Here is an 11,814-nt window from a genome sequence, read left to right as displayed (position 1 = left end):
CACCTGACAAGACTGTTGCACTCACCTGCTCAGGTAAAGGACAAAACTACACTTCAATTATTTGATAATGAAATATTATATATATATATATATATATATATATATATATATATATATATATATAATATTCTGTGAACTTTCTTGTCTCTGTACAGAGTCTGATGATATCAAGTTGGTGGGAGGAGCCAGTAAATGTACTGGTAGACTGGAGATGAAACACCAGAGAGAGTGGAGACCAGTATCTGTTTGGTCTGACTCTGACTGGAACCTGCGGTCATCAGCTGTAGTGTGTAGACAGCTGGACTGTGGCTCTGCTGTTTCAATAGAAAGAAGTTCTGGTTCTGCAGATCAACATGTATGGAGGATTACATCTTCCTGTGTCGGGTCTGAGTCTTCACTGAGGGAGTGTGTAACAACAAGTTCTTCGTCGTCCACTGGTAGTCTGGAAGTGATCTGTTCAGGTATTGTGTGTATGTGTATGTGTGTTCTATGGTGGTGCAGCCAAGTACAAATGGGTATCTGCTTCCCTGACATCTGGACCGTTTCTGGAAAACCATGACTTTTGTCTTTTTCATATTGACTTTCAGGGCCCAGGTCTGACAGAAGTGTTGCAGATGATCTAGGAGCTGCTGTAGTCCTTCTTTACAGTTGGACAGCAGCACCAGATCATCTGCAAACAGCAAGCATTTAATCTCTGTGTTTCCGAGGGTAAGGCCAGGTGCTGATGAGTCCTCCAGTGATTTTGCCAATTCATTTATATAAATGTTGAACAGGGTTGGACTTAGATGGTTGCCCTGCATTACTCCTCTACTTTGGGGGAAGAAATCTGTTCTTTTGTTGCCAATTTTTACTGCACATTTATTATTTTGATAATAATTTATCATATTTAATAATATCATATGTTTTCCCCCCCACTCCACTTTTTAAAATTTGGAATAGCAGGCCCTCATGCCAAATCGAGTCAAATGCCTTTTCAAAATCTACAAAGCAGGAGAAAATGTTGGATTTGTTTTGATTAACATGTTTTTCTACAAGGGTGTGAAGTGTGTAAATGTGGTCGGTGGTTCGTTTTTTTTTGTATGAATCCAATTTGGCTTTTTCTCAGGATGCCATGGTTACTGAGGAAGTTCTGTAATCGGTTGTTAATGATTGAACAGAAGATCTAGCCCCAGGTTGCTGCTGACACAAATGCCTCTATAATTGTTCGGGTCAAATTTATCACCATTTTTAAAGGGGCATTCCACTCATTTTCAACATTTTACTATGTCATTAATATACCTTAGAGCTGTTGTGTGGAAATAATAAAAAAGTTCCCCCATGCTGTGTTTCCTAGAACTAGAGGTCTGAAAAAAATCATTAACATGGTGAAACACATCTTGATGATGTCATCAAGATGTGTTTCACCATGTTAATGATTTTTTTTCATAATTACAGTTCTAGGAAACACAAAATGGGGGGACTTTTTATTATTTCCACACAACAGCTCTAAGGTACATTAATGACATAGTAAAATGTTGAAAATGGGTGGTTTTCCCCTTTAAAGATGTGTTATTAGCCCTTGGTTCCAGATGTCAGGGAAATAACCTATACTCAGAACCATGTTAAACAGTTTCAACAAGGCAGTGTGAACTTTATGGTCAGCATGTTTAATCATATCATTTAGTATTCCATCGACACCACAAGATTTTTTGGTTTGCAGAATCTGGATTTCTTTTCTGTAATTTGGAAATCTAAAGGGTTTTGTTTATCTTTAATGACGGATTCGAGTAGTTCAAGTTTATTGTTTGTGTTTTTTTGTGCAAAATTAGGTGTGATTGGAGCATATAAATTCTCAAAGTGACTCTTCCATACGTCTCCATTTTGAATTTCTCTCTCTCTCTCTCCAGACTCTGTGAGGTTGGTGAATGGGTCTAGTTCATGTTCAGGCAGAGTGGAGGTGAAGTCTAATCAGTCATGGGTCTCAGTGTGTGAAGGTGACTTTGACCAGCAGGATGCACAGGTGGTCTGTAGGCAGCTTGACTGTGGGGCTCCCTCAGTCCTCCAGGGGGCGCTCTATGGAGAAGTGAATGCTTCAATGTGGACCAAAGAGTTCCAGTGTGAAGGCAACGAGTCTGTTCTCCTGGACTGTAGAACCTCAAACTCAACTGGAAACTACTGCTCACCTAACAAGACTGTTGGACTCACCTGCTCAGGTAAAGGACAAAACTACACTTTTGGTTTCAATTTTTTGATAATGAAATTCATGATATAAAATATTCTGTGAACTCTCTTGTCTCTGTACAGAGTCTGATGATATCAGGTTGGTGGGAGGAGCCAGTAAATGTACAGGTAGACTGGAGATGAAACACCAGAGAGAGTGGAGACCAGTAGTTGTGAATGGGTCTGACTCTGACTGGAACCTGGAGTCATCAGCTGTAGTGTGTAGACAGCTGGACTGTGGCTCTGCTGTTTCAATAGAAAGAAGTTTTGGTTCTACAGATCAACATGTATGGTGGATTACATCTTCCTGTGTCGGGTCTGAGTCTTCACTGAGGGAGTGTGTAACAAATATGTCTTCGTTGTCCACTGGTAGTTTGGAAGTGATCTGTTCAGGTATTTTGTGTGTGTGTGTGTGTGTGTGTGTGTGTGTGTGTGTGTGTGTGTGTGTGTGTGTGTGTGTGTGTGTGTGTGTGTGTGTGTGTGTGTGTGTGTGTGTGTGTGTGTGTGTGTGTGTGTGTGAGATTTGATGAAGATGATGATAGCATTGTATTCTGTTTACTCTTTAGTCTCACTATGTAATCTGTCTTTCATTGTGTGTAATGTGGTTTGTTATTTTGATGTTTTTATTGACCATGTAGGTCAAGTAAAAAAAACTTGAGAACACTGTCTTCAAGCACACACACACACACACACACACACACACACACACACACACACACTGAAGCACGCACGGCCGCACGCACACACGAACACACAAGATTGTTCTTCTGTCTTTACGCCCCTCTCTCTCTCTCTCTCTCTCTCTCCAGACTCTGTGAGGTTGGTGAATGGGTCTAGTTCATGTTCAGGCAGAGTGGAGGTGAAGTCTAATCAGTCATGGGTCTCAGTGTGTGAAGGTGACTTTGACCAGCAGGATGCAGAGGTGGTCTGTAGGCAGCATGACTGTGGGGCTCCTTCAGTCCTCCAGGGGGCGCTCTATGGAGAAGTGAATGCTTCAATGTGGACCAAAGAGTTCCAGTGTGAAGGCAACGAGTCTGTTCTCCTGGACTGTAGAACCTCAAACTCAACTGGAAACACCTGCTCACCTGACAAGACTGTTGGACTCACCTGCTCAGGTAAAGGACAAAACTACACTTTTGGTTTCAATTATTTGATAATAAAATTCATAATATAAAATATTCTGTGAACTCTCTTGTCTCTGTACAGAGTCTGATGATATCAGGTTGGTGGGAGGATCCAGTAAATGTACTGGTAGACTGGAGATGAAACTCCAGAGAGAGTGGAGACCAGTAGTTGTTTGGTCTGCTGACTGGAACCTGGAGTCATCAGCTGTAGTGTGTAGACAGCTGGACTGTGGCTCTGCTGTTTCAATAGAAAGAAGTTTTGGTTCTACAGATCAACATGTATGGAGGATTACATCTTCCTGTGTCGGGTCTGAGTCTTCACTGAGGGAGTGTGCAACAAATATGTCTTCGTTGTCCACTGGTAGTCTGGAAGTGATCTGTTCAGGTATTGTGTGTGTGTGTGTGTGTGTGTGTGTGTGTGTGTGTGTGTGTGTGTGTGTGTGTGTGTGTGTGTGTGTGTGTGTGTGTGTGTGTGTGTGTGTGTGTGTGTGTGTGTGTGTGTGTGTGTGTGTGTGTGTGTGAGAGATTTGATGAAGATGATGATAGCATTGTATTCTGTTTACTCTTTAGTCCCACTATGTTATCTGTCTTTCATTGTGTGTAATGTGGTTTGATGTTTTTATTGACCATATATTTGTCAAAAGGTCAAGTAAAAAAAACTTGAGAACACTGTCTTCATCACACACACACACACACTCACACACACACAAACTGAAGCATGCAGGCAGGCACGCAGATAGGGGGGGGGGGGGGGGGGGATTCGACCCCCTCAGTTTTATGACGAGGGGGGATTTCCCTGCCCCCAAAAAAAGCCATGTACCGTGGCTGCATGCGTTTTGCTGTGTTGGCAGTGTTTTGCCGTGAAATCCGCAAAAAAACGCGGAAAATCTGCGTAATTATGCGCAAAAGTGGGGGGGATATCCCCCCCTCCTCAATACATTTTTTGTGAGCGCTTTGTGCACGCAGATAGCCCCCAAATATGTCCCCCGACTCCCCCCCCAGTTATAAAATGCTATCTGCACGCACGCACGCACACACACACACACACACACACACACACACACACACACGATTGTTATTCTGTCCTTACGCCGCTCTCTCTCTCTCTCTCTCTCTCTCTCCAGACTCTGTGAGGTTGGTGAATGGGTCTAGTTCATGTTCAGGCAGAGTGGAGGTGAAGTCTAATCACTCGTGGGTCTCAGTGTGTGAAGGTGACTTTGACCAGCAGGATGCAGAGGTGGTCTGTAGGCAGCATGACTGTGGGGCTCCTTCAGTCCTCCAGGGGGCGCTCTATGGAGAAGTGAATGCTTCAATGTGGACCAAAGAGTTCCAGTGTGAAGGCAACGAGTCTGTTCTCCTGGACTGTAGAACCTCAAACTCAACTGGAAACACCTGCTCACCTGACAAGACTGTTGGACTCACCTGCTCAGGTAAAGGACAAAACTACACTTTTGGTTTCAATTATTTGATAATGAAATTCACAATATAAAATATTCTGTGAACTCTCTTGTCTCTGTGCAGAGTCTGATGATATCAGGTTGTTGGGAGGAGCCAGTAAATGTACTGGTAGACTGGAGATGAAACACCAGAGAGAGTGGAGACCAGTATCTGGGTTTGACTTTGACTGGAACCTGCAGTCATCAGCTGTAGTGTGTAGACAGCTGGACTGTGGCTCTGCTGTTTCAATAGAATGGAGTTCTAGTTATGCAGATCAACATGTATGGCAGATTAGATCTTCCTGTGTCGGGTCTGAGTCTTCACTGAGGGAGTGTGTAACACCAAGGTCTTCGTTGTCCACTGGTAGTCTGGGAGTGATCTGTTCAGGTATTGTGTGTGTCTGTCTGTCTGTCTGTCTGTCTGTCTGTCTGACTGTCTGAGATTTGATGAAGATGATGATAGCATTGTATTCTGTTTACTCTTTAGTCCCACTATGTTATCTGTCTTTCATTGTGTCTAATGTGGTTTGATATTATGATGTTTTATTGACCATATTTGTCAAAAGGTAAAAAAAAAAAAAATTGAGAACACTTGTCTTCATCACGCACGCACGCACGCACGCACGCACACACACACAAGATTGTTCTTCTGTATTTATGCCGCACTCTCTCTCCCCCTCTCTCTCTCTCTCTCTCTCTCTCCCTCCCTCTCTCTCTCTCTCTCTCTCTCTCTCTCTCCAGACTCTGTGAGGTTGGTGAATGGGTCTAGTTTATGTTCAGGCAGAGTGGAGGTGAAGTCTCATCACTCGTGGGTCTCAGTGTGTGAAGGTGACTTTGACCAGCAGGATGCACAGGTGGTCTGTAGGCAGCTTGGCTGTGGGATTCCTTCAGTCCTCCAGGGGGCGCTCTATGGAGAAGTGAATGCTTCAATGTGGACCAAAGAGTTCCAGTGTGAAGGCAACGAGTCTGTTCTCCTGGACTGTAGAACCTCAAACTCAACTCGAGACACCTGCTCACCTGACAAGACTGTTGGACTCACCTGCTCAGGTAAAGGACAAACTATGTTATCTGTCTTTCATTGTGTGTAATGTGGTTTGATTTTTTGTTTAGTTTTTATTGACCATATATTTGTCAAATGGTAAAATAAAAAAAACTTGAGAACACTGTTCATCAGTTGATGATGATGATGGCATTGTACGCTGTAGTCTCACTTCACGGTGTGTATTTATTTTCCTTTTTTTTTTGCATTCATTTATTATTATTTTGGAGAGAGTTTGTCAAAACTATGATTACATTTGGGAAAGTATGAGTGACATCTGCCACAGCGAGGCCAGTTTCGAATGATACAAATAACACAAATGCACATCCCCATTGGAGATTGAGCCTAGCACATGTAGCACAGAACACTAGCCCCTCTCGGGACCCCCGTAAAGGTTTCTGACATTTGGATGTTTATGTCTTTATGTAGGGTCCCTCTCCAGTTCGTAAGCCCACAATAGGACGCAGCTGTACATAACCTCCGTTGCGGCCGTTCTGCACTTTTTTGATGGGGGTTAGATGTTTCAAAAGAAGCATATAGGAGCTATAGGAGACAACGGAAACGTCAGAGAATTTTCCTTTGGTTAAGTATTTTTAATTTGTTTGACCGTTTTGGCAGCTCTGAAATTCTCTCTTCCTTCCTTCCTTGACTTCCTTATTGACATCCCATTGTACCGCCTCCAGTGCCAGGTTGGCTAGCTGCGCGGCCCTCCGTTCCTTCCTCTGATCGCTCTGTCGCCACTGTAGCCAGTGTCAGTGCTGGAGGCGGTACAATGGGATGTCAATAAGGAAGTCAAGGAAGTAAGGAAGATTGAATTTCAGAGCTGCCAAAACGGTCAAACAAATTAAAAATACTTAACCAAAGGAAAATTCTCTGACGTTTCCGTTGTCTCCTATAGCTCCTATATGCTTCTTTTGAAACATCTAACCCCCATCAAAAAAGCGCAGAACGGCCGCAATGGAGGTTATGTACAGCTGCGTCCTATTGTGTGCTTACGAACTGGAGAGGGACCCTACGTGTAAAGTCATCCAAATGTCAGAAAACTTTACGTAGGGTCCCGAGAGGGGCTACACAGAACACATGCATCTATTCCATGTTACATATCTGATGGTTCAGCAAAGCACCCCCTCTGTCTTGTTCCAGACATTCTGTTTAAGCCATCCATCATGGTCTCTGGGGATCGGCAGCAGGGGCTGCTGGTGTTGGAGGGTTCTAACTTCGCCATCACCTGCTCCATCCGGCCGCAGTACACAGGAGGCACCTTCCACATCACCGACGCTAAACATAATATAACCCAAGCCCAGACGGCTCGCCATCACTCTGCCAAATTCCAATTTCTTGCAGCAAACCACACCCACGAACGGAACTACAGATGTGTCTATCACATCAATATTTTCTCTGGTCAATTGTCCTCTGAGAGCGAACTCCTCCATATCACTGTCACTCTCGGAGGTAACCTAGTGAACGCAACATTATTACACACAAACAGACAAGACAGCCTACACATGAAACTATGCAATCAGAAATGGTGAATTTGATTAAATTAACCTTTTTAAGTTGAGAGCTGTTTCTTATACCGTGTTTTGTTCTTATTCCCACTTGTCTCCCTCCGACTCAAAGCATTTCACCAGTGGATATTTTACAGCCTGATACTTTTTGACATGGTTCTCCTACTGCTGCTGTTTCTGCTGTTATCCAAATGCCTCCATCGTCGTCTTGCGGTAATGTATACGTCTCGATGTAACGCAAGCCTGGTTTATAAAATGAGTAGCCTATTAGATTGTGTTTGTGTATTTAAGAGAGACTGATCTGATCCAGTAAGTTAAAGTTGTGGCCGGGTTGCTGTGTTTCTCCAGGTCACCAGCAGCTACAATGCAGGAGAGGAGACCATTGAGATGGACTATTATTGCCATTCTGTTTCTAGTGATGAAGCCGGACCCAGTGAAGACGCAGGAGTCCAGGACCTTAACAGGTACCTATCCATCCATCCATCTTCAACCGCTTATCCGTAGTCGGGTCGCGGGGGCAACAGCTCCACCAGAGTGCCCCAGACTTCCCTCTCCAGAGCAACATCAGTGACTTCCTCCTGGGGGATTCCGAGACGTTCCAAGGCCAGTGAGTCGATGTATTTCCTCCAACTGCGCCTTGGTCTGCCCCGGGGGTCTCCTCCCAGTGGGACGTGTGTCGAGGACCTCCCTAGGGAGGCGCCCGAGAGGCATCCTAACCAGATGCCGGGTACCTAATTAAGCAATATTACACGAGAGGGTGTTCTTTTCCGTCATCAGCACGGCTAGAAAGATGTTTCAACCAATCAGATTGCTTCCTCGAAACTGTTTTAACCAATCGGATTGCTTCCTCAAAACGACCTGTTGTATAATTGTTATCACTACCTTTGATAGACACAACTGCTGTACCGTTTTTGACAGTAATATAGCTGCGTATCGTTGCTGTGTGAAAACCTCTTGTGACCTCCTATATATATAGGTTTAATGTTCGTTTTTAGTTCAATGTTTGTTTTAAAAACGCCATTGACAATGATGGGAACATTTACGTCATCTTGTCCCTAACACAATGGAAGCCCCCCAAAAGTTTGAAAACCACTGATGCCATGTCCCAATAACTGCAACATGCTGTTCCTTCTGTTAGGTGGTACCGATCCAACATCACACGTGTGGAAGCAGAGTACCTCTTGTTGACTCATGGAATGGATGGAAGCTTCTTGGTCAGGCCCAGTAGGAGTACACCTGGGGTGTTGATTTTATCCGTTCGGTGAGTGTTGACAATGACTCTGTCCCCATGCCAGCCAATCATTATTTCAAAGCCTGTTGCATGTTGTCTGTCTGCATATAATCTGCTACTAATTTCTCTGAATAATGATCGTCTACTATTTCTTTTACTTTTATATTTTTACAGGCAAAACGGAGCAGTCAGAAACGTTAAGATCCGGGAGAGAGGAGACCACTGTGAACTTGATAGTGGGGAGACGTTCGCCACACTGGCTGTCCTGGTCGAGTATTATATGGAAAATCGTGGGGAACTTAAAGACAAGAATGGAGAAGTTATCCAGCTCCTATATCCACTGCATTGTGAAGACGCCCTGGCTGAACAACGTAAAAACTTTTCAAGGTATAACAAACAAGAAAAAGAGTATAGTGAAATGTCATTGATTGATTGATTGAAAACTTTATTGAAAATTATTTCAAAAGGATACAGACACGAGAAAGCCGCTAGGCTTGTTTCCGGGACAGCTAGGGAACAATACAAAACACAGACAAAAACAAAATACCTTTGTATTTTTCCCTGCCCCCCTTTCTTTTGGGAAATGGGGGCAGTATTCAGTATATGATGCTTAGCATGATGTCAGAACAGAGAGAGTGTGATATAGGGGTGAGCAGGTCCAGAGCCTGGGCAGAGGGTTTTGTGCTGGTTCTGGACAACCGGCCATCCGACGGACTCGACACCTAAGAGAGTACATATGGATTTACAGATAGGCCAGTCAATCTAAGCTAAAAAGGGGCGTGACCCAAAATACATTGCAAAAGTAACCGTTTCTTATGGTCCTTAGGTTCATCCAAATAACATATTAAAAATAGAGTATTATATAAATTGTGGATCATGGTAAATTCAGGGGTTGAAAGTTGGAGTACCAATAAAAACCCATATAGGCACCTAAGGCAAAAAGAAAATCTAATTTTAATTATGCTTGCATGTAATGTGTCAAACTAGGGGTATTTCATGATTCTGAATCCATTCCAAGCATTAGTTCTAAGTCTAAGTTCTAGGTCTAAATTAGGCCATAGCCACTTGCCCAAATGTGTGTGCCCAAATGTGCTGACCTCATCACATTTGGGCACATTTGGGCAATAGGCTATGGCCGATGTTATGTAATCGTTCAATGATCATAACAAACCTTACGATTACTTTTCCCATTTCTTTTGTTCCTTGTGTTAGGTGGTACCGATCCAACATCACACGTGTGGAAGCAGAGTACCTCTTGTTGACTCATGGAATGGATGGAAGCTTCTTGGTCAGGCCCAGTAGTACATCTGAGGTCTTTACTTTATCTGTTCGGTGAGTGTTGACAAAATAAATGTCTCTGTCCACAGACATTATTGCAAAGCGTGTGCATGTTGCCCGCCTTTCACATCCATCTATCTATCTTTATCTATAAATGCACCAAGTCTCTCTGTGTGTGTGTACGTCTGACATAACTCCAGAACCGTTCGCCCCACGACTTCAAATTCGACACGCGCATTCCACACCCCCACAGGGAGTGCAGTGCCCGGTGTCGAGTCGGTCTGACCCACTGTTGTCCAGAACCGCCACAAAAGGCCTCTCTCTGCCCAGGCTCTGGACCTGATCTCCATATGGAGCTGTCCTGTTCGCCAACCACCATAAATCCCACGAAGAAGAAGCTGTCCTGTTCTGACAACATTCTGACATCTGCATAGACTCCATATTTGGGCATGCCTGACAAAGAACTCCGTATATGGGCATAAAAGGGACACCAGACATAATAACTGGGTGGGGCATTCATTTCCAACTTGCATCGTTCCATGTGGGTCAGTTCCCAATGGGCACCGCTCTAGAGGTTCCTTGGGCATGCCTGATAAGGAACTTCATATTATGAGCATAAAATGGACACAGACATACTCTGTAACTGTGGTGGGGCATGCATTTCCAAGTAGGCCTGTGCCCAACGGGCACCGCTCTAGTACTGTATATTCTGCTACTAATATCTCATTTCTCGTAATGGATATTCCTTTTACTTTTTTTTTACAGGCATAATGGGGAAGTCAGACACATTAAGATCCAGAAAACAGGGGAGTTCTACGACATTGTTGGGGAGAAGTTCGCCACACTGCCTGACCTGGTGCAGTATTATATGGAGCAGGATGGGCAACTCAAAAGGAAAAATGGAGAGGTTATCGAGCTCAAATATCCACTGCATTGTTCCTACCCCCTATAAATGTTGTTGCTAGTTTGTTTTGCTTGAATATTTGCAGTTGGCCATAGTTTGAACTGCATCACGTTAGAGCAGGGCTGTCCAAAGTGTGGCCCGCATGCCAAATGCGGGGACGAACTTTATTCCGGTCCGTGGCTTCATACCTGAATTTTATTATAAACGGCCAGCCTGGGACATTTTTATTGTTAACCTGGGTATTTCCCAGAGTATAATTTGTCAGGATTCCTGCTTCCTTGTTGTCTGATTCTGAAGGGGTCAAAGAAACATCTGGTTACATTTGGTAATGTCAAATAAGGCTGAAAAAAGGCTGAGTTATTTGTGTTTTGTTCACAGCACACACCTGACAAAAGACCATTGATATGATGATGCCATATTTTTGGTATATGTTGAATGAGAAACATCTTTTGATTGATCAGAAAGACTCTAAACACAGGGTGTTTTCAATAGAAACTGTTTTCCATAACAAAGTCACATAGCATCGCATTTAAAGGATTTTATTTAACTATCATCTTCACACTGCAGACAAAAAACAACAGATGATCTAGGTGTTCTCAGACTCTTGAGAGATCGACAATAGTCCACAGTTCTTGTACATTAAATGTCATATTTTGTGTGTCATAACTAATAATAGGGGTTAGGGTTATCTTTATTGCTTTGAGTTTGTTTGTTTTTAAATCTGAAACATTATCTTCATATTTGCATTGTCATTTTCTAATTTTCATGCAGTGGGAGGACAGTTTTAATTAAATCCATGCATTTAAGATCCCTTTTCAAGAAATGCTTTGTGTGTAAAATCAATAAATGAATGCAATCAGATCTTGTAGAGAAATAACTTGTGAGTGGATCATCCGATTTTCATGAAACATGGTGCCTACTGTAGGCCTATGATTAGAACCCTGAAATGAGGTAGGCCTATATAATTTTGTATGTCAATCATACGTAGAACAGCAGTGGAACCCAGAACCCAAAGAAGTTCATTGAAGTACTAATTACATCTCGTAGCAGTTGAGAGGCGGAAAAAAGAGCAGATCAAATATACAGAGCCAAAAG

The 11,814-nt window shown here is 43.2% G+C and overlaps 1 protein-coding gene across 1 annotated transcript; it reads left to right on the top strand.

Annotated features, from left to right (window-relative positions):
• The first annotated feature begins 310 nt into the window (after positions 1-310).
• Positions 311-11,525, top strand: LOC306931054 (scavenger receptor cysteine-rich type 1 protein M130-like). The gene is made up of 15 exons (XM_079512233.1): positions 311-461; positions 1,887-2,192; positions 2,284-2,592; positions 3,009-3,314; positions 3,406-3,708; positions 4,448-4,753; positions 4,845-5,147; positions 5,501-5,806; positions 6,942-7,250; positions 7,419-7,519; positions 7,655-7,770; positions 8,445-8,567; positions 8,712-8,924; positions 9,750-9,869; positions 10,581-11,525. Exons 2-15 carry the CDS (start codon positions 2,075-2,077, stop codon positions 10,765-10,767), a joined length of 3,120 nt encoding a protein of 1,039 aa, XP_079368359.1. The 5' UTR covers positions 311-461; positions 1,887-2,074; the 3' UTR covers positions 10,768-11,525.
• Positions 11,526-11,814: the final 289 nt, after the last annotated feature.

Source organism: Electrona antarctica (genome assembly GCF_951216825.1).
Source record: "Electrona antarctica genome assembly, chromosome: 10".
NCBI classification, from domain to species: Eukaryota; Metazoa; Chordata; class Actinopteri; order Myctophiformes; family Myctophidae; genus Electrona; species Electrona antarctica.
Note: the sequence above shows the minus strand (reverse complement) of the source record. Positions and strands in the feature narration are given on the sequence as shown.